Source organism: Aphelocoma coerulescens, chromosome 2, assembly GCF_041296385.1.
Source record: "Aphelocoma coerulescens isolate FSJ_1873_10779 chromosome 2, UR_Acoe_1.0, whole genome shotgun sequence".
NCBI classification, from domain to species: domain Eukaryota; kingdom Metazoa; phylum Chordata; class Aves; order Passeriformes; family Corvidae; genus Aphelocoma; species Aphelocoma coerulescens.
The window spans coordinates 100089207-100111853 of record NC_091015.1 but is presented as its reverse complement, the minus strand read 5'-3'; the positions used below and the strand labels follow the sequence as shown (position 1 = coordinate 100111853).

General features: G+C 40.3%; 1 protein-coding gene across 1 annotated transcript in view; it reads left to right on the top strand.

Moving 5' to 3' along the window:
- The window catches only part of EPB41L4B (erythrocyte membrane protein band 4.1 like 4B), a 166238-nt gene extending 148007 nt beyond the window's left edge, over positions 1–18231 (top strand). Inside the window, exons 25-27 of the mRNA XM_069004155.1 lie at positions 12247–12315; positions 16103–16266; positions 17856–18231. Coding sequence (XP_068860256.1) covers positions 12247–12315; positions 16103–16266; positions 17856–17925 — 303 coding nt within the window. The 3' untranslated portion in view covers positions 17926–18231. The remainder of the gene's footprint in view (positions 1–12246; positions 12316–16102; positions 16267–17855) is intronic.
- The last annotated feature ends 4416 nt before the right edge of the window (positions 18232–22647 follow it).

Sequence of the window (22647 nt, the reverse complement as noted above, 5' to 3'; positions counted from 1 at the left end):
AAAAGGCAAATCTTTAGTAAGTCTTTTATAACCTGTGTATTGTTGTAAATCAGGTCTGATATGTTCAATCATACTTTTGGTCAGTGTCTTTTTTATTTCAGATTATTGCTTTACTTTTCAAGCAAATGTGTTTCATGTTTGGAGCAGGAGAGAGCAGGTGTAAAATCTGCCTATGAAAAACAAAAGTGAACAATAGATAGACAGGGCTTTTCAGACACAGAGCATAAAGCATCAACTTTTTTTACTGGCTGAGTCTCCTCTTCCACTCTACAGTGATTGGTGTGATAGAAAAATGCTCAGCTTCTGTGCAAAGACTGAAACCAGGTATATCTTTTTACATTTGCTCTCAATGAGACAAGTATAATGATGAAGCTATTATGGCACAAAGACTTTTGATAAAGGCATGTTGATCACCTTTCTTTTGGCCTGAGAAATACATTATTCCTTTTGTCTCAGCAGCTGTGAAGTTCCTAATCTCTCTTCCTCACTGTGATTACTGACAATTGCATTTAGACTCCAGTGAGTAACTATTGTGTGTTTGTTTTCTTTCAAGCCATCTAATGAATTGATATATGTGTAATTCTAATTCACATTTTTCCAGTGTGATAGCAAGTGTGATGCTAACAGCTCGGCTGTTCTGTGGAATTTCAATTGAATGTCTCCAAGCTTTAGCAGAAAATGGGAACATCTGCTTTCTGAACTGTTTTTTGACTGGCTGGGTGACTCAACTTGTAAAGCCAGCAAAAAAAATCAGATAAACTTTCTTGTTTATTTGCCATGCAATTGAATAATCAGAACTGATATGAAATATTTTTTCTTCTTTGATTAAAGTAAAAACTGGTTGTCTGCATCTTCCTTTGAAAAGCCTGTATTTTGGAAAATATCCTGAACCAAATGTCAGAGAGTAGTAAGAAGGGTAGATAGAAAGATCAGGCCAATTTGAAATTAAATAGTAGTTCATTTTCAAGTAATGCTTGGTTAATTTCGATGAGCTCATATTTCCAAATGACCAAAATGACCAAAATGTCATTTCTGAATTAGGCACTAAAAACTGCTCTGACAAAGTGCTGATTGAAACCTTCAAAATTTTTTTTTAAGTATAGAGAAAATTGAGTCAGCACCATTTCTTTTATAATATATTCCATTTGAATACATAGTCATTTTCTGGTGAGAATTCCTAAGCAGTAGCAGTCCTTTTTGATGAACCACAAGTGGTACCTAAGTGACCAGAGATTTTCTCTTCTGGCCTATCTTCTGATCTACCCTCTGCTTTTTCTGTTATTCACAACAGTGGGTAAATTCTCTACTGAAGCATAATATATATTTAATTTTCTTCAGTCTATCTACTAGCAAGCAAAACTGAAACAGAAGCACATTCATTGACATATGAGATTTACATCCAGACAGATCTTTTGCTATGACTTTATACAGAGCCTAGTACAAGGCAATAGTAGAATAACCAGTAAATCAGACTGATAAAATCAAAGTTTGCATAAACCTCAGCACAGCTATGGTAATTCCACAGCTCTGTGCCTTGTCCCAGGCATTGCATACCATAGAAGAAAATTCTAATTCAATTGTGGAAGAAAGAAAACAGGAGTTCTCGATTTCTCTCTTGTTAACTATCATGGTAACTGTATTGCAAACCTATGAACTCAGTAGGAAGGGTTCCCTTCTGTTCATTATCCCTTATATCACCCTTTGAAAAACAAAATTTTAAACTGTTTTGAGCTGAGGAAGAAAAATTCTACAGAGGTCATTATTCTATACACCCATTTTGAGCCTGATTAATAGAAAGCAGTTCTTGCATGCTTCTCTGAATTATTCATTGGAACTTGTCCATAAAACCATCACTAGGGAAGAATTGTGGATTTGTGGCTTGCTTTATGGTATGGCATTCCTCATTTTCAGCAAATCAAGACAAAAAGCCCCTACTCTCTAGGAGGCACAGCTGGTGAGGTCAGGAAAGTGAATCTCTATAAAACTCATTCAGCAATTTAATGTCATTTATTGGTCCTTTGCCAGAAGGTTGACTAGAATCTTGCAAGTGCTCCAGTGCTGTGGAACGTCACCTGGCCTCTTCTGGCAAAGTGCCAGATATTGCCAGGATGGATTTTGATGAAGGAGCTGTCCCTGCCAACTGGCACGCACACCAAGCCATATGCACATGCTCTGCTGAGAGCCCTGCTGGCAGTACTGGAGATGGCAAGTCATGTGCCAAGCCCAGTGGGCTTCTGACCACCTGAATTTGTGGATGATTTGGCACTCATTACCTGCTGCATCTGAGTTGAGCAAACTGTCAAAATTTATAATGATGAAGCTCAAGTGCTCACATCCAGATAGAATCCATGTGTTTGCATCAGTGGCTGAGCTGCCCAGACTTCAGACAAAGCTTGTTCTCTTCAAAAGATCTGTGGTCAGGAGACCGCATGTTTGTGTGTACCTCTAAAGCAATTTTGGCCTCCAGATCTCTCCTGTCTTGCTGCTACTGGTTTGGAGAAAGGGTTGAAGAAACTGTGCTTTCTCTTTTCTTCCTCACCAAGAGCAGGGGTGGTGAGGCAGTATGGATAATGGCTTTTCTTCACATCTGTAGTGTGGCTGAAGTTGGGCATATTCCTGCACCAAGAACAGTTAGTTCCCAAGCTCATAGAGAGCACACTGAAAAAGCAGCAGGCATAGGATTGGAAAAGAAACCCCCAAACCAAACCAAAAAACAAAACCCAACAACAAATCAGAACAACACCCTGCTCTTACCCTCCCCCAAGAAAAGAGAGTATCCTGGGTCTTAGCCTCCAGCTATCCCAGGGCTCTTGGGAAGACATTTAAAAGTAAATGCTGTAAGCCCGCCCACTGTCCCCCGGTTATGAAGATGACTGGACCAGTTTTGGCTCCTTTTACATTTTAAAAGACTTCAGGGTTTTTCTGAATTGAAAGAGTTACTATAATCTTCCCAGGGACCACAACATCACCAGAGGTTGCCAGATACAGTGTTTTGGCCTCCTCCATTACCACATGGTGCAGGGAGGGATCTTTGAGGCAGTGGTGCTGGAAACATGCCTCACAGCTAATCTCCAGCTTCCAGTTTGGCTTGCCTGTGAGCTCCTGTTGGGATGGGCAGGAAGTTGGTGACTGGGGCCCAGGATCTGCCTAGGACATTTTATTCACAGTGTAGTTCTTCCCTTGAAGAGATACCACAAGCAGACCTCCGAGGTGAGGACTGTCATTGTTTGGCCTGTCTCCCATTTCTCTTTTACTTTTCCTGTTCCCTGAAACATTATAATCTTCAGCTGCCTTCACAGAGATGTCTTTAATAACAGATCCTCTGAATCTTTTGCTCAATAAACAAATTATGGGGAAGCAGAGCTCTGCTCAAATGATAGAACAGACTTCTGGCATTGAAACTGTTGTCATTCCTGGGCCAAGCAGAAGAGTTCTGTACTTGTGCTCTTGGTCCAAAGGAGCTGTTTCTTTTGTAATTAAGGACGGGCAAAAGTGAGTTATGTGCTGATAGCCCTAATTGATCTGGATTATCCCTTGGCTGGGACTAATCTCTTTAGCCAAGGGGCATACCTGAGTGCAGTGTCTCAGACTGGGAGACTGGCTCTTGGGGTAACATCCCACAGACTCAGAGGCATCTGATGTGTTTCATGGCACTGAATTGGCAAAGTATTACAATTCAGGTGTTTAAATCTGTAAATATATATGCCTAATAAGTTCTTGTGTTTGAACACAACTCGATTTTACTTGCAGTCAAGACAGAATCTTTGTGTTTATTTAATGCTTGATGGCTGGCAATATGAGTGATTCATAATCAAGGGTGTGAGATTATGAATAAATAGGTTTTTATTTATAACATTTATCACAAAAGATTTGCTAGATATGGGATTGAATTTGTTCATGCACGAATCTTAAACCAAGCAAAACCTTGTTCCTTATAGACTTCCAGCTTTTACTCCAGTTGGTCTTATTGATAGGATCAAATAGTTTTGTATCCACTACCTTTAAAGAAGCAATGCTCTGCTTTCTTAATGCATGTTGGAAAAGGTGACATATTATGATGGGAAATTATTACTGTCTTATAGAAGCTTAGTTCAGAGTAGACTTTTAGAGTAGTGAGACAGCACAGCACAGCAGTCAGCACTCATGTGTACTTGAGATCAAAATTCGTGAGAGGTCGCCAAAATTTGTAGGCACGTGCATAGATTAAGGCTGCAGTAGTCCCTGGGGCTGGTCACATGCTGAAGTTGAAAATACACTCAAGCGTCCTTCTGTATAGATCTATAAATAGTGCACCAGTTTGTAATTTTAATGCTTTTTCTGCAGCTCCACTGACTTTATTCTACCTGTGCTATTCTTTTCCTTTATAATAATGAACTGTATAAGCTCCTGGGGATTTTGCCAGAGCTCAATAGCTCAGAAAAATGGGGCAGAAAATTAGTGCAAAGTATTTCTTACTATCCTGACAGTCAAGGAGACTGTTATGGGTTGAGTTTCTGGACACTTAAGGATTTTCAGCCAGCTTTTCCTCTTACACAAGTATAGGTTGATTACAGTAGAGAGACAAACTGTTTGCGTTGGACTGAGGACAAGTAGTACACTGTTTGTGCCAATCTATCATAACTTTTCAAGAGAGGAATGTGATCCTGAGGGTTCTAAAAAGGGCAGATGTGTTAGGTGGTTATCAATCAGCCTTTGTGGGAATGTTCCTGGGTTTGAAGTCTCCGTGTCAGTAATTCATGGTGAACTAACAGTTATTGGGTGATGAGCCATCAGTGTCTATACTTAGAAATAAGCAGGTGTGGTGAGGGGTGAGCTTTTCCATCTGGCACAAAATGCATGTACAGTCTGCTTGCTGGCAGCGAAATCGAGAAGTATATGGCTTACCTGGGGCACTCTCAGCTGGCAGGAATCACAACACTCATTTCCTCCTCTTCATGTTATCCATCTTTAGTGACTTTCTTCTATGAAAACAGCCTCCATCTGCAGAGATGCCACTTGATTTTGTTGGCTGTGCACGCGGTGTAGGCACCTGCCACTGGATCACCGTTGATTTCATTGGTAAAGGCCAAGGGACAAAGAGGTAACTTTGCATTAGCTGTCCCAGCAATGCAACTAATGCAGCAACTGTTGGAGAGCAACCACATCCAGCAGGTACCTTCTGCTTTCTGCCTGCTTCATTTCTGCATTTTAAACAAAGACCAAGCAAACACTGCAATCTTTAGTCCGCATTTTTGCCAACACACCAAGACTGTGACATCATTTTGCCTTGCCACATTTTCCTCAGGGGATGGTGACTGGGCTGACAGCCCATTCTGTAGTTATGTTTTGCTTCAGCTTGCTTCACAGCACCAGCGAAAGAGTACTGAAAATCCTTAAGACTGTGAGAGCATGGACACTGTCTCATTTTTGTCACATCTGAATTGTTCTTATTCTGTTTTCCTTCAAAGAATATCTTCTCAAAAATATTCACAAGGCAAATTTATGTTGTAAAAATTATCCAGGACACGCATTTTCTTCCAGTGTGCTGTAGAGACGTTGGACTGATTTAATAACGCTATTTCCGTCGTCCCTGATGCTCTCCCAATACCTCTGAAATCCTTTTGCTAGCAACCCATAATTACAATCCTTAGAGTGAAAATCTAGAGTACTTGATCCCTAAAGGTAGCATAAAAAAGATACTAGCACCAACAAAATTTGTAGGGCTGCCCTTGCAAATTGTTACAGGAGTTGACATGAAGATTCAGGATTATATCCAGGGCAACTTAACTACTGTGACTGTAGACCTGCTTGCAAATAGTGTGGAGTTTATACTGCAGCCACAAACTACTATGCATAAAGTATCTGTGAAATGCTAAAGCTGCAGCAAAGCAAGCTTTAGCAGAGGCTGAACCTTCTACATCTTCTACTCCCGTGAACTCCCTTGACATCCATTTGGGAGACAGAAGCACAGTCAAGGAGCCATGTAGCCACCTCCAGACAATGCCTCTCTGTGAGGAAGGATTGCACAAAGTCCCTCTAAGAGGGAGGAAAATACCTGACGGAGAGGAAAGTACAAGCAGCTCGTGAGACATCAAGAAAGCAGTGTATGCTTTATGTTGTGTTCCAGGACAGGTGGACTCAGCCTGCTGCAAGGTCCAGAGAAGGGCTGGTGTACATCAATGAGCAGAGGAATGGCAAGTTCACCATTTGAGGGGGCCCCAAGAGAACTTGTCTCATCAAAGATACTGCGGGATGAACATGGAACTTTCAAAGTGGAGCTTTTTCAGTTTACCAGAAGGAATGGAGCAGTAACTGTGGGGAGGGGGACTCTGTACTGCAGTACAGAGGTCCTGTGGAAACTCACACCAAATCTGATGAGTCAAAGACTTGGATTCACTTATGTTGGTTCTTAGGAGTCAATGAATATCCTTGGAAATATTTCCTTGAACTCCAGTCTCCACTAGTTTTTTTCAAGATGAGAAAGGGAGGTCCAAAGACCAGATGGAACTATGAGGGAGATTTTCCAGTGTTGTCTCCTCAGAAAGAGTGACAGCAGGCAGGGAGGTTCTGAACATGTAGTTCAGTTTCTTCCTCCCTGGCTTAGTGGCTTGTGCAGAAACCCATCCTCTTCAGAAACTTTGCATTTGGTGCCTCAGGGTGTTTTCAACAGTACATTTCTGCAGAAGTGCCCTCTTTAATGTGTGTAAACAAAATCTCTCTGCTGACACAGGCACCCAGATATCAATTCAAAAACTAGAAAAAATCCTGTATCCCATGAAAAGAAGGCGGCCTGTGATGCAACACTTGTGGGATTTGCACCAAGTATGGTTCATCGGGACATATGGTTCATCACACAGGTTTTTCCAAGACTAATTGGTCAATAGTATTGCTGATTTATGCTTCTTTCCTGTTGCAAGTTTGATGAGCTGCACTGTTTCGGTCTGATTTTTGCCCTGTGCATCCTGGCAGTGATTATGCCTACCTGTCATGCCAGTTATGATGCCACACAAGAAGGACATAAACTGGGGCTGACATAATCTGAGTGTTCGATCATTTGAGCCTGGAACTGCTCCCACTGAAAAGAATTTGTTTGTCCATGTAGGTATTTTGTGGTGAAAAATACCAGAAACTCTTTGGGTTTACATTTTCTGCCTCATTCATTTCAGCCACTGAAATGGTATGACAGCAGACGAGAAGTTATACTGAAAAATTGCAGAGTCTAGAATCTTCACACTGCTTTTGGAAACCAAGCCTAATGGTTAACTGGTATTTCTAAAGTCATATCACATGTCAGGACTGGGAAATGCTAGTGTAATGTCCTCTAGATGTTTCAGCTGACGTCCTTTTCTAGTTTGATGAGTAGAAACAAGTCTCTGTGCTGTATAGATATGATGGCATTCACCTTACATCGTGTACTTTGAAATAAAGCACAACAGAATACTCCTCTGGCTATATGTGTATCCTGAGGGCCTTATTTATGACACCACTTTAGGTGTTAACAGCTCTGCCTCTTCTTGCTGCAATGCATGGGAATCCAGTGAAGTGTTTGGCCTAAAGTCTGTCTTCCATCTGGTCAGTATACAGAGTGACAGTGCCTACCCACTGAGATCACACTTTTTCACCATAATGTTACAAATGCCTCCAGTCAAGGTGCAGGGGATGGGAGTGAAGCAAAGCATCAACAGCAGAAAATATAACTGGACCTTTGTGGAAGAAAAGAAAGTTGTGCCAAGGCAGTGAATACACTATTCCAAAGGCAAGGGAACATATCCAAATTAAGCCCACTTCTCCCAAAAGCAGTATTTTTTTCCCAGAATAAGACATTTGTAATGTTCCCTTCTGATAGAAATACCAAATTTTACTGATTTTATATCAATTAACTTGACAGAAATACTCTTTCTTTATGTCCCTCCACTTCCATTTGCTTTTATGAGAAAGTTACACTTTTATCTCCTAACTCATCTAAAAGGTGTTTCAGGAAAGTGCAATTGTTTTTACTGAGATTTTAAATTTCATCCAGAAGAACTCTTTGCACAAATGTAAAGAAAAGGGGAAGGTTCTTGTCCATTTGTCCTTTTTTTTTTCCTTTACCCTTCTTTATTCTCCCTTGCAATCTAAACAAGGAAAATCAGTGCTGTTAATTCTTTCTGGTTGTGCCAAAGATGCCTCCAAAATATATTACTCCAATGGAGAGCTAATAATGCAAAAAGAATCTTTGAGTACTGCTAAGAAATTATCCACAGAGGAATAAATTTTTTCTCATTTTCCCACAAAATCAATGTTACTGTTCTACCTGACTGGTTTTCAGATTTTTCACCCTAAAGCTTACTCAACCATTGGACTTCTCCTGAGACTATGCTGATTCCTTCTTTATTATTCTTTTCTTTTTTCTTTTTTTTTTTTTTTATGACAACTGTTCTTTTAAGCTTAGTAAATTCTCAACTTGCCAAGCTAAATATTCCAGACAAGGAGCTGCTTGTCCAAAGTAATTCTGTTGTGGTAATGCACCCTGACCTTTCAAGCAAGGGGCATTTCAGGTTATGAAACAAGCATGTGAGATGCTGCTGGAATGCCAAACTTCTTCACTCCCCTTTCATGCCATGCCCCTGCAACCTGACAGTTACTCATGGGGGCTGCCTTAAAGGTTGTTTTATGGCTGTGACTTTGGCAGCAAGACTGTTGGCACTCCTGCAGAGAGGGCAAGCATGCTTGACATCAAGTTTTGTTCTTAAAAGCCTGTCTGTGCTGTTAAGGAGAGCACAGCTCTAACTTCTTGTTGCTCATGGTATTTTTGTAGCCCCTGTGACACCAGTCAGTCCCTTTTGGTCCTGTAGAAGAGCCTGACTGTACCAGAAAATGCCCATCTAAGCAATGTGGATGTGCTTGCTGCTCCATCTGCCATGACAGGAATTGTGCCCAGCTGTAAATTTCAAAGATGTTACTTGGTTTGTTTCATACCAAAGCAGACAGCAAACCTCACTCTGGTCTATATGCAAGACAGCAAACCTCACTCTGGTCTATATGCAATCTGCATACACTGGCAATATGCAAACACTGGCAGCTACTGTGTTTTACTTCTCTGAGCAGCTAGAGTTCCCCTTCATGAGACTGATCTGCCCGTGGAACTGCCCATCTCCTCTTCCCCCTTCCTTTTCCCTTCGTGTGTGCCATCCCAGGAAAACCCTGGAAGCTGCTGAAGGTCTCCAGAGACTGAAGGAACTGCAGCTTTGAAGTAGGTGATAGAGTTGGCTCTGCCCTTCTTCCTTTCTCAGTTCCCAGGTGGTATCTTTCAACTGATGCTGTCACAGCAGGAAGAAGAAAGCACCCTGGGAAATTTACGGGTCTGCTTCTGCCATGTGAGTTAGGAGATATTTAAAGGTATGGTATGTCTTCCTCCTAGGGCAGGGAGAGAGGCTGTGAGGGGAAGGCATAGCATTTAGGTTCTGGTCAGGGAGTTGTTTTGCTTTCTGCGCTGCTCTGAGATTTTTGACTTCATGCAATATACTCATCTGCAGTGCAAGGGTAAGGAAGAGACTCAGCCATCTGCTTTCCTTGTGTGCTGGGATGGGAATCACAGGGTTTTCTTCCCCCTTCCAGGTGCTGGCAACTGCTACAGCTGGCCATGGTGAACATGAAGGACAGTTAGGTCAAAGTAGGTGAAGTATATTCCTGGGTGAAAAGACCTTTGAAATTTCCAAATCAAGTTTCACATAAACCAATTTTTTAAGTGATGCTTTCCACACTGCTGTCTCCCCATCCTGCATATCCTCTGTCTGAACAATATTCTTGAATATATGGGATTTTTTTCTGCTATTGTGTGGATGAGAATGTACCAACTTCCTACTCTGAAGAGCCAAGCCATTAATAGTTGAGAGCTTCTTGCCAATGCTGAAGAGGCAACAACAGTGTTGTCTCTCTGCCTTGCCTATGGAAGCTGGCAGCAACAATCTTATCAAGGCCAAACCAATAAGCTCTGTTGTGCTTTTTGAGTAACAGTGGCCTGTTCTCAGAGGCAAAAAATAGGAGGGGAAGAAAGTAAATACTAAAGGCTAAGAAGGATGGTTTCTGTTTGTCACTCTTAAATTGAACACAGGTATGGGTTTTTTCCCCTCTGTTCCCTAATTTCTCCTTCCACTTTGTTTAAAAGGCCAGAAATTGAGGGGTTTAGAATCCAGAGAGCCTTTCATTTGTTGACATTGTCCTATTCTCAAGATTAAAAAAGCACAGCTGTCCAAGAGAGGGACTCACGCTGATAACTAAACTGGATGAAGCCTTTCTTGCCCTGTTTTGATACATAGGCTGGCCTCACGCACATCCACAGGTTGAAGTGCTGGTTTTGCAAGAGGGTATTCTGCATGGCTGTGGGTCACAGCATGTGATCAGGCTGACTCCTGTTATGTGCCTCTACTCCCAAGTCTCTGTGGACTCTCAAGCATTCTGCATAATTTTTCTTTCCTGCATTCACTAACTGTGTTTCATTTCCTTAATGAGACTAACTGGCAAAATTAGAGAGATTTTAGCTGTGGGATATCAAACTCATACTGCACACGAGCAGCCAGCTTCCCATCTCTGTTTGGCTCAATGACTGTATTTGTAACTGAGTACACTTGTACTTTGTACTGTAACATCATATTATAAACCCTTCATAACCTGAGAATGTCAGCCTGGGCTAATGGGTATGTGCTGTCTCTCATGAGACATGCTACAGCTGTCCAGATTTGGCTCTGGGTATAATGTAACATAACAAACTAGTGAGGAGCTACTGTGTCAGTCCAGTGAGTTAGGTTCAATCAGCAATAAAGCAGACATAAATACACTTTGCTAACAGACATGAATATAGGACTGTAAAAGGACTGTGAAATTTCCTTTAATAAGTTTGCATAGAAAATTGTGATTTGAAATAATTTCTCCTTTGCAGAGTTGTTAGCTCATTTACGCCTGTGTAATTGATTTACAAACACCTTTATTCTGTTAAAAAGTTATTTACATGCTTGACTGTATCTTTGCTATCCATACTCCTCATGTGTAAGAAGCCTGACAATTAATGCTAAGCTGAATTCATCATGTTTGCAGAAGCGAGCCCACAGATAGCTGTTAATTTCCCTTGGTACTCTTATAAGCCATTATGTTACTGCTATTTTATTTGCAAAATAAACACTGTACATTTACTTAATTATATTTGATGTCATAATTCCAGGTTTTTCTTTGGCCTACAGGGACTCAGGGCCCTCAGGGTAGCTTTCCTTATTATTAAACAACAGTTGCGTAGCTGTAGTTAGTAAATTATGATTGGAGACATGCATAACAAACCAATGCAGAGCTGTTCCTGTAATAAAGTGAAAAACACACCTTTACAGTGAAAAATGTGATTTTCCAAAGGGAAAGCACGAAGTGCAGTTCAAAACTCATATGTTTATCTGCTATTTTGTCCTCTCCAAATGAATGAATAATGTCTGCATTCTAAAAAAGAAAATAATGAGAAACAGCATTCACAATGAAGTGGGACAGAGATTGTTGCTGCTTTTGATATATTTTTAATTTCAGCTGATGTTTGAAACTACTTTAAAGGCAGAAGTGACTTCCAGCAGGGTCTGGTCACACCAGTGACTATCCTCATGGACCAAGCCCTCTCAGCAGATGGATGTGTTGGTCTCTCTCCTCTTTGTCTCCATGCACTTTTCAAAAAACCTCCAAGGGTCATCCTTTACGCACAGCCCTCCTCTCAACACAGGGCCTTGTAGCTGCCTGAAACAAACAGCTGTCCCCATGGTTTTTTAATATATTATTTTCTTTTGATACCATCTTGTGTGATTGTTTGTCTTTGGCAGCAACTGTGTAAGTGAGAATTTGGAATTCTAAAATATTTAAAGCACAAGTTCTTTAGACAAAGTTCCTGCACAACAAAATTTGCTCCTGCACTTCATATTGCATATCTTAAAATGTAGTGCTGGCTGAAGGAAGGAATAATAATAATTCTGGTGACAGAATTGGAAGATATATTGTATGCAACCAGCTCTGTATTTGCTCAACAGATTTAATTACATGGTAAAATTAATTTATCAAGTTTTCATATTTATGCTTTGACTATTCATCATCAGGTTTCTGTATGCATTTTTGGAGGGGTCTTTTTTGGGTCTGGTCCAAGCACTGCTGAACTGCTCTGATTTGTTGGATATGTCACTGTAGTTGCAATGCTTTGCTGCTTTTTTTTTCCTTTTGCATTTTTATGCTCTGAAAGTAACATCTTTTTCTTTATCTTTTTTAAAGATAAAGACATTCCCTGCTGATACATCTAATCCTTTTTTCGATCCCTTTACAACAGTACCACAGTTTTCTGTAAGTAGAACATGCAACTAAAAACTGTGTTTTAACACAATTCCAACTGATTTTTTAAATGTCAGAAATCTATGCACTAAGCAGTCCTCAAAAAAAAAAAAAAAAAAAAAAGAAAAAAAAAGGATAAATTCCAAGTAGAAATTAGAGTACAAAGCAGTTAAATATTTCCATTATACAAAATGTTGCCTGCATTCAGACATTGCTGCTTACTAGACAGAGGACTAAGAGTTAAAGGTCAAGGCTCACCACTGATGAAGTCAGTCCCAAAATGTTGTTCAGTTCAGGACTGTAGAGGACACGTGTGAAGCTCCATAACATCTTTACAGGGAGCAGTAAGGGAATGGGAAGACTTAGTCCTCTATCTAGCAATTGCATGGCCTCCTGCCTGAAACCACCTGCTGTGCCATCACAAAGAGGGCCCTGATTTTCATTGAATTTACATCTGAATTTTAAAGAATTATAGTTAGTGGGTGAGTGACTACAATGGTATCCTTGTATAAACTCTCATGTTTACCTAAGAGCTTGAATCCAATTTTGAACTACATTCTTGTTAAATTTTCACAGAAGATGTGACTTAGGGATTTTGGTGAGGTAAACTACATAAAAACAGAAAACTGACAATTTAAAAAGTAAGCACAATCGAAATCTTGCTTCAGTGGTAGAGGCATTATGTAATAAGGACGACAAAAAAAGTATGACAAATTTAACTACTCTTTAGGAAACACTCTGCTTATAAACTCCATGTAAAATGACTTACAATTTTTAAGTTACATTTGCAAAATGAAGCATTTCAGACTTTGACTTTAAATTTTACTGGTTGCAGCAATCTATATCTGGCATATAATCCAAGATAAGTAACTTAATTCACTGTTGGGTCATGTGGAGGTTCTGTCTGTATTTAATGATTTAAAGAAAGAGGCTTTTCTTTCATAATAAACCTGATCATGGGCTTTTATGTAAATGTGTTTTTTCTCCAAATAGGTATTTTAAAACCAGAGTTAGCATCCCCAAGCTGTGTAAGTGCCACAGTCGAGCTCTAATTAAATGCATTTGAAAGTACACAGGAATGCCACAGCAATGTTTCATTTTGTCAGCCAAGTCCAGACAGCACAGTTGTGATAAAAGCTAACCCACAATTACACTGCTTGTGTCTTTCACAGTACTCCTTTATCTAAACAAAAAGATGCACCCCCAAAATAGCTTTCCCACTAATTAGTATTGATAGTCAGACATTATTTTTCTGTCTCTGACGGGACGAAAGCAAAATTTAGGAGGGCTGTATAACATATATTTTCATAATTGGGAGGCCAGAATTCTGAAATACAAAGAGAAGGTATACTGATATACTTACCCACAGAAATTTCCATATTGCAGAATATGGCTATTTCATGGCAAATTCAAATGTTGAATTTTTGTTGTGTTCTGTCAGGAGAAAATAAGCAAAGCAAAATTCAAACTAATCTTTCTGAAATCCTATCTTCTCCCCATAGATTTCCATTTCCCTGGGCAGGGTGGAGGGCAAAATCCAGATCACAAATATTTAAAATACCATTGCAATAAAAACCTAATGATGTATGATCCATCACATGATCCCGTACATTCCCTTTAGTGAGTTATGTACAAATATCTGTGGCAAACAAGCAGCTGCCAATGGGACTGCATAGAGATGGGAAAACTATCAGGAGAGTTAGGTGGGATTTGATCCTGTGTTTCATGGCCCTCTGTCCCAGCCCAAAGGGAGGTGTCTCTCCACAGAAGCATTTCAGGTCATCCTGATGAGATCTAACTCTGAATGGTCTCCAGTCACACACAGACCCAGATGGTAATGTTTGTTAATTGATTTCTTTTTTTTGTTTTCTTGTTTCTTTTCCTTACTTCCCCTTCCCCCTCCTTTTTTTTTGGTTTTTTTTTTTTTTTTTTCTTGGAAGAAAACATTGAAATGTTGTTAAGCAGGAAAAGGATTGTGGAGAGTGACATTTAGAAGGCTTTACCTTTCATGTACAGCTTCAAATTTGGTGGTGTATATGCAGTTGTGTTGATTTGATCAGATGAAAAATTAGATGATGTGGTTACCTGGAATATTTAAATATAAGCTTCAAGCCAGGAACCCTCTGAATTTCAGAGATTTCCATAGAAAAATGGCAGGTATGATGGCCATATTCTCAGGCAGGTGTAAGTCACATAGATTTAAATTAATGACATTTTATCTGTTTAGACCAGTTAAATATTTGGCTTAAGTGTACCATGCAATCAGACATATAAATAAAAAAATGGTTTGGATATCTCCTGTAAAATAATCATCCAGAGCAAACACACTATGGGACTCCAGGCAATTCTTCAGCAAGTGTAGTTTGTCATCACTCTGCTGATTTCACTGAGGCTGGGAGAATTTACATCAGCTGCAGAGTGATGTCTTCTTCTCATGCCATATAGTAAGATCGGGCAGTCCTCAGAGCACAGGGGTCCTGTATGAGGAACACCAGATTTCATACCCCTGCAGTTTGTAAGGTTGAGTTTTAAAAGTTGAATGACAGAGAATTTTGAACAGGTTCTATTAGCCAGTATTTACACACAGGAGAGTTTCTTTAGTTGATTTTACATTTTTCCATTTTACTAATTTTGTGGAATCAATGGAATTCCTTTTGCTTAAGAGGTTATTTTGGATCATAACAGATGTGTTTAGACATGTTAAAAAGTGACAATAAGCAAGCAAGACTAACAGAGCCAGTCTTTTCTGGGGTCAAATAGTTTTCCCACTGTTTAAATTATGTTTTTGAATCATTTGCAGAGGTTTGCAGAATTTGAGTAATAATTAAGACCAAAAAAAGATAAAGGTTGCTCTTCAAATAGCTGCTTCCTTATGATGGTGATTTTTCTTCCTCCCTGCCTTAGACTCTGAACTGGGTCCAGAAGAAAAAGTCATCAAGGAAGAAATGGAGCTGATACTAGTAGGAGAATGTTCTAATGATCCTGACACACTGACAACTGCAGTTGCTCTGTGTTCTTCCCAGGTCAGGGTCAGACATGCTCCACAGGCACTAGCTGCTGTGGTTTGGCATGACAAGTAGCCCATGCCAAAAAACAAGACAGGGCTGTTTGATTTTTAGGGATCCTCCCCCTCTGGTTGTAAGGGTAGCCCAGTCTTTGCTATAATGCTGTGCTGATATGCCTCACATGAAAGACAGGAGATGGTTGCTTGATCTTTGTCTTAAATCTGCACTTCCAATATTGCTTTAACATTGCCTGTCACTGGATACTGCAGGAATATTTCTCTTGAGGCATGTTCCAGTTAGCAAATGTGGGAAAGGGGTGGAGATTTCAAAACCTGGACTCCTAAAAGCCCAGACCCCCAGCTGTTAACAAAACACAGATTAGTTAGAGGACCCACCAGCAAAGTGTATAGGATTCCTGAAGAATATTCCAGAAATCTCATGTTGTCAACATTCTGCATCACTTTTAGGGAAAATGCAATAATGATAAGTGTCATTCTCCAAACTGATTATGTTTTTTACCTGAATGCTGCCAGTCCCACACATGCAGTGTCATTTCATCCAGTGCATGTTGCAATCAGGCTGGTCCCCCAGGCATCAAAAGAGGTGGCTGTCCAGCATCTGCAGAGGTTGCACTGAGAAGTTATAGCCACAGCCTCCCATTTGTTCTCATTCTCAGTTTCTGTTACCGAGTGCTTGGCAATGAGTTGGATAGTGAAGGATGGCAGGACCCCCAGCAGCTAATTTACAATTTTTTCTTTCTTTTCTTTTCTATTACATCCTCTTTTTTTTTGTAGGCAGAATTTGCAGACAGCAAATTACAGTGCTGTGGGGTGCAGTCATCTCCTAAGATTACGCTGGTGTCTCCGTCACCTGTCCTGAGGTCTCTGGCAGAGACTATTCCGACTCCAACAGTCCAGACAGTATATACGTCGCATAAGCCCATTTCGCTGGCAGACAGGTACTGTGCAGTTCTTCCACAGAAATACTCTGATGCTCTCTGCATTAAAGGAGTCAGCTTGATTTCCCTTTTTCTGTCATAATTACCATAAAATGTAATTTTCTCTTATACCAAAAGATTATTGCTTGACTACTTCAGAATAGGTGGGTTATGTAAAGAAATACCTGTAACTCACACTCTCATCCTCTGAGATTTAAAAAAGCCTACCTTAATTAACTGCTGTAGCCAGCAGTGTACCATTTCTGTGGCCAATGGCCTGGAGAGAAAGGGTTGTGCAGATTTTCCTCAGGCAAGTCATTTTGTCTGAACCACAAAGGTTTTGTTTTAATAATTGCTGTTACAATTTGTTTTTTGAAATTAGATGTCTATGGGGGAAAGCTGAGGTTGAGAAATGTCTGTTCTTCCAAATGAAAAACAGGCATCGGTTTTCTTTCTTGTACCTCTTTCTTTTTTTGTTTTTTCTTTTTTAGTAATGTGCTACAGTGGCCTTGTAATTTCTCAGAGAAACAACAAGCTATACCACCTTTCCACAGGCAGACTCTTTTCAGTTTTCTATTCTTTCATCCTACTGGTTTTGCATGCAGGCTTCTTATTCTATAATTTAATCAAAGCTGAACTTCCCAAGCTGATCATTTACTGAATATAAATGTAGCAGTGGATATACTCTGTATTTCTGGAGCACAAATAGTCCTAGGCTTATGAAAAGTATTTCTTTGTCATCATAATAAATGAGTCTTTTTTACTTTTGGATTCATAGTCAATTCCCATTTTTGGTTGTTCATTATTTTTTGCAGATGTTGGTTAATTGCACCTGCGCACTTGCTCAACATTGCTAACTCATCTAAAAATTTATCATTCCAGTAAAAATGTAATTCTGAAGCTGTAATGCTGAACTCAGCTTCTGTAGGATGCCTCAAGCACACGTGGGTGATTCTACCCCTGCTTGTCCACAAATGGGCTGCAAGGTTTCTGCAATACAGTTTAAATCTCCAAACTCTGTTACAAGTGTGAGATACATAACTTTCAGAACAGCACGGTAAACAGTTTCAGAAATGGAATCACTTACCCGAGGCATTCCCAGGGTTACAAAGCCTCTGGGCTCTGGAGTGAATTGGTGAAAGTGAGGACTTCAGGCTCTGATTCCCACACCCTGATATGTGCAGGACTGTGGTAAATTCAGCATATCTATGTATCTATGTATATAGATATCCCTCAATATCAGACCACACCAAGGAGCAGAAGGCTGTAGCAGTAGTCTTTCATGATGGCATTTGCTGTAGCTGCTCCATTTTTAGAGTCCTAGTCCAGCTTCCTTTGAAATCAGTAGCCTTTAATGGGGGTTAGATGAAATTATAAACTGTTTTGCCATGTGGATCTTTTTATATCCTTCTTCTTGCCTCTGTTTGCTCTTCAGAAATATCAAGTGATACTTGTTTTTGAATCAGCCATCAGTTATCAGCTTTTTCACTGAATTGAGTCTGACCTTTTTTTCCCCTCCTTTGGTATTTTGAAAATGTTAATTATTTTAAATTGAAATCTGAGACTTATTGTTGTTCCCATAATTGGCTGTTTGTGCATTAATTACACAGTGCTGAGACTCTGAGGCGTGAACTTGAGAGAGAGAAAATGATGAAAAGACTCTTGATGACAGAATTATGAAATTCGCACTTCCGTCAGATGGAGAATGGATTGGGGCCTTTCATGTGCCTTCTGTCTGTTTACATTCCTCTGCTTCTGTGTACTCAACATAATGCATGGGAAAATGTGTGATATTCCTGGCTCGCCTGGATTCACCACGGTTGGTTAAAATCACATCTCGGCTAGACTCTAACTTGAAGGAGTTCCTTTATTCATTTGCTGCTGGGAAATAAACCTTCAATCCTTTATCTCTCCTGAGATTTTATACTATTAACACAATTAATTTCTGGTTTGGTTTTGGTAAATCTAGGGCAAAGAGGATCAGCAAGGAGCATACTGATTTCTATTGGGAAACACTGTTCTGTACATATGTTAATAAGTGCACAGAAATTAATGTTATGCAGAATATTTTGATAGTAACATAGAAAATATGTCATTTTGTACAACTGAAAATTGCAATGAGCTACTGCTATTTGTTAAAGAACCATTTTTAAAGCAGAAGAATGATTATTACATCCTAACCCCAGGACTGTTAGTCTCCACAGAATAAACGGCTGTCTTATTAAATTCCTAACCTTAACCTTCACTCAGAGATATAAATAGCTGCAAGGGGGAGAGACACCCCACCCTACAGATATACGTACCCAGTACTCCCTATAGTTTGTCACCTTGACCTAAACCTTCAACTAAATCTTACCGTATTTCCATTAATGGATTAAAAAAATGAGTTGTTTAAAGTAATTTCCTACTGACTTTCTAGCTTGATACTGACTTTTTTAAAGCAAGTGCAGAGTTTTACCTTCTCCAGTTTGCCTAGGCTTTAAGGCTAGCCCACACTCGGACATCTTCTGCCCCAGCACTGAAGGTTGCAGAGCCTCAGCGGTGTGGACATAGCTCACAGAGGGAGATTTTTTTTCCTTCATGGATAAATAAACCACCTTCCTGACTGACATGAATTGACTGGTCACTTTAAAGAACAAGAACAGTGATAGTTTATGGCAAAGCTGTGCCTATACCCATATTTTTAACTCTACTAATCAGCACATATGTCCTGGCAAACCTGCCAGGGTGCGCCTGGCTATACATCCTGGTCACCTCCAACACCCAAGCAGCCTCTACATCCAGTGGAGCTCTCTCAGGCATGAGGTGGGGTGGGTGGTCCAGCACTAGCAGAGCTGCAGCCACAGGGAGGGAATTACACAGGTAATGCTACCAACTATTTCCTAGGGAAAAAAAAGTCTCTGTTTCCCCTTGTTCAGTAGTGCAGGGTCATCTAGAAAACTAACAACATCTGACTGTCAGCTACAAGGTACTCTTTCAACAGGAAAGCTTTTGTGCATTTTGTATGGCTGAAGATGTACATTTTTCTGTTACTCTGTACACTATGTTCTCTTATTTGTATTAAGATAAAAGATTGCCCTCCATTTGGCACTGATTACGATGGCTTTATCTCAGCTTAAACAGTTTGTTTGTGTGGAGGCTGGGAAGTGATTGCTGTGAGACTGGGTTTCCTTCAGAGTTAGCTTCTGCTGTTTTTCTGAAAAGAGAGTTCTGGAGAGCTTCGTAAGACTGTGGATTGCAATGTGAAGGTATAAAATGGCTTGTCTATCTTATAGTTGCTGGGACAAGAAATTAGCATTAGGCTTCCCATTTAAATCCACCAAACCCAAAACTTTCTGGTTGCCATAAATTGGGTCAAAACACACAGCACAAATGTTATGTAGAAAATCACATTACAAAATTTAACCAAAGTGGCTCAACATGAGCAGTGGGCACAAGGAGCCACAAAAACTCACCTGGACTGTAGATTCAAAAGCATTCCGGTGACTTTTCTGGGTAATCAGATATGACTTGTATGCTGTCCACCCTCTAGTTGCAGAGCCAGGACATTTCCATTCCTTATGTTTTAATGCCCCACTCCATCAATATAAAAAATTGGTTAGGAACATTAAATCCCTGTGAGGAAATCAGAAAGGAGGGGAAAATGCACAGACACAAAAGAATGCAATATCCTGTTACTCTTTTCTCACTCCTTCCCAGAAGGTATTGGTGAGGGAGAAGCAGCAGCACATATTTCCTGTGTCCAAGTGATACTGAGCCTTCTGAACAACAAATAAAGGAAAATTGTAACTAGAAATGCTGGTTTGGGAGAGCAAAACAAAGTAAGATTGAGAATGGCACAGTGCTGACTCTAGCTGAATCTGGTTTTCTGCCTGTTAGGTAACGCCCAATTGTGTTTGAACTGCCAACAGTTTCACAAAGTCATTGTCAAGGAAAAGAAGGGAAAAAAAACAAACAGAAAAAAATCTGAGCACATCCTTCAGTCATACTGATTGCCATGGAGTGAACTTTAGGAACCCCACAATATGCCTTCAGGTTTGGGGGCAAAACAGATCCAGTTACCCACATTAAGTCAGTCTGGTCACATAAGCAAAAAGGCTTTAGCAAAACGGAATGCCTGAGTCTGACCAGCTCATCAGATGTTCTGGCCCATAAACAGTCTATTAGTTTATTATTTTATGTGCATCATTATTGCTCCCACTGTATAAAATTTCTTCAGCTGAAATAGTCAGAACCAGAAAACAAGAAATGTGAACCAAGGTTACTTTATACAGCCAAGTCTTTATAGCTGAGGCATGCTCTGGGATGCTGAAGAAGAGCAGAGATTCCTCCTTCTTTGGTTCCCACCAGAAGAGGGAAAGGCTCATGTGGCTGCTTAGTTTCTGTGGGATGTTTTCTACAGAACAACTCCAAGTACGTTGCCTTGTCTTGTTTTAGTGTCTTACCCACTGGCTGCCACTGTTTCCTATTCTGCAGTCGAATGGAGCTTTATTTAAACTGTTTTACTGATATCAAACTAAACTTTTAACTGTGGAATGTCATCACCTTGTTCTTTCTTACTATGAACCTTCTTCAGCCATGCTTCAGCATCTCAGTTTTCACATCCTCTGAAGAAACTGCCTCACCTCTGGTTGGGAATTACAGTATTAGGACACCTGTTACCCAAAACTACTGTGACCAAGACAATGCCAACATGAACATATTGCAGAGAGGCAGATAGTCCAGATTTGCCCCTACAATTTAACTTTTCATGTGTTAAAGGATACTCTGCCTGAAGGTATGTCTATATAATAGTGCAGAAGTATCTGAGCTAGCTTTAATGAGCTTGCATATGTAGTTGTGGCAGCATGAAGCCCAGCACAGGCTATCATTATCATGTACATTGACATGTGTAAAGATAATGCATTTGAACAGCAGCCTTCTGAAGCATGGTCTCCAGAACTGGTGACAGGAAGGGATGGCTGAAAGGACTTTGTCTCTTCAGCTCTCCTGGGAAAGGGGTCATCTCATCTAACATGAAAATGCCCAGCTCTCACCTGATGAGAGATCAAAGGAACTGTCTTCCGGAGGTGCCTCTGACTTAAGTGTCTACCTTTATACTGATTAAAGTTAAGTGAGATGAATCCTGCTTTCCGTCCCTCTGGTTGGGTCTACATTGCAAACCCTTGCTGACTCAGCTGCATCATCCAGGGTTCAGCTTCGAGGTACGACTTGTGATCGGCGTAGCTCTGCCAGAGAAAGCCTTGCACATAAGGTGTAAATAAACTACCAGAAATATCCTTTTATCAGAGTAGCTCTTATCCCTTGTGGGAGAGCAGAGAGCTGGGATAACAACTTACAGTGACATAAGCACAGAGGCTTTGCTACAGCTGTGCTCCATCTGGGAGTAGCTGGTTGAGAACACCTCCTGCTATAGCCACACTGGCAGAGCCTACCAGGGGTGGCCCCGGCTTTCCGCAGTGCCCCGAGTGATGCTCTGAGCCCGTCAGCAGATCCCAGCTTTTCAGCGTGAAGTCTCTAAGCAGCGGAATGCAATGTTGTCATGTTTGGGTGATTCCAGCAAAATTTATTGGCCATTTAAATAGCTATGCAAGGAGTTAAATATTTTCTCATTTTGCAGTCTCTTTTGGAAGCCAACCAATTGTGCTTTGTTTTTGTGTGGCTCAGCTGTTTCCACTATTTTGTTTTAAAAGGAATAACCAGGTTTTCTTTTGAAATGTTGGTTGAGATTCCACACCTCTCTCAGATCCCACAGTGTGTGCAGACTTTTCATGTTTCATACACCCTGGAAGAGCAAAATTTGAAAATTAACTCCTCCAAAGTTTCAGTTCGTGGCTTCACTCTCTTGCAACAGGATTCCTATGTGCCCATTTGGAACAGAGCTGGCAATGCAGTGAAATGTTTCATTGGAGGCAGCATCATGTTTTGTTTGAACTGTTTACAAATAGCCTTTGGTTTTGTTTTGTTTTTTTTTTTCTGAATACATTTCTGGTTCATTTGCTACAAAAACCCGACTTGTAATTATGCAATGGAATATTTTTTCTTTCTTTTTCTTTTTCTTTTTTTTTTTTTTTTTAATGTCCTGATGTTCAAGGAGTTTGCAATAAATATACTGAGACTGATCTGTAATTGCATGTAAGATTAGCCTCACAACTGTGTTTTGTAAAGTTAAGTGCCGTAAAAGAAGCTGTAGATGATGTGGAGAAGGAGGGAAGACAGAGAGTAAGTGGAGGAGAAGGCTTCTTTGGCAGCTGCAGCATTGAGTGGTGGGCAGCAGCTTTAAAGCAAGACTGCTCCCATTTTGTTTCATCTGAGTAGCAGCGTGTATCATCAGACAGTGTATGATGGCATTTTGTTGAAAACATGCCTAAAGAGAAACTTTTACGGCTCAGCTGTTTACCT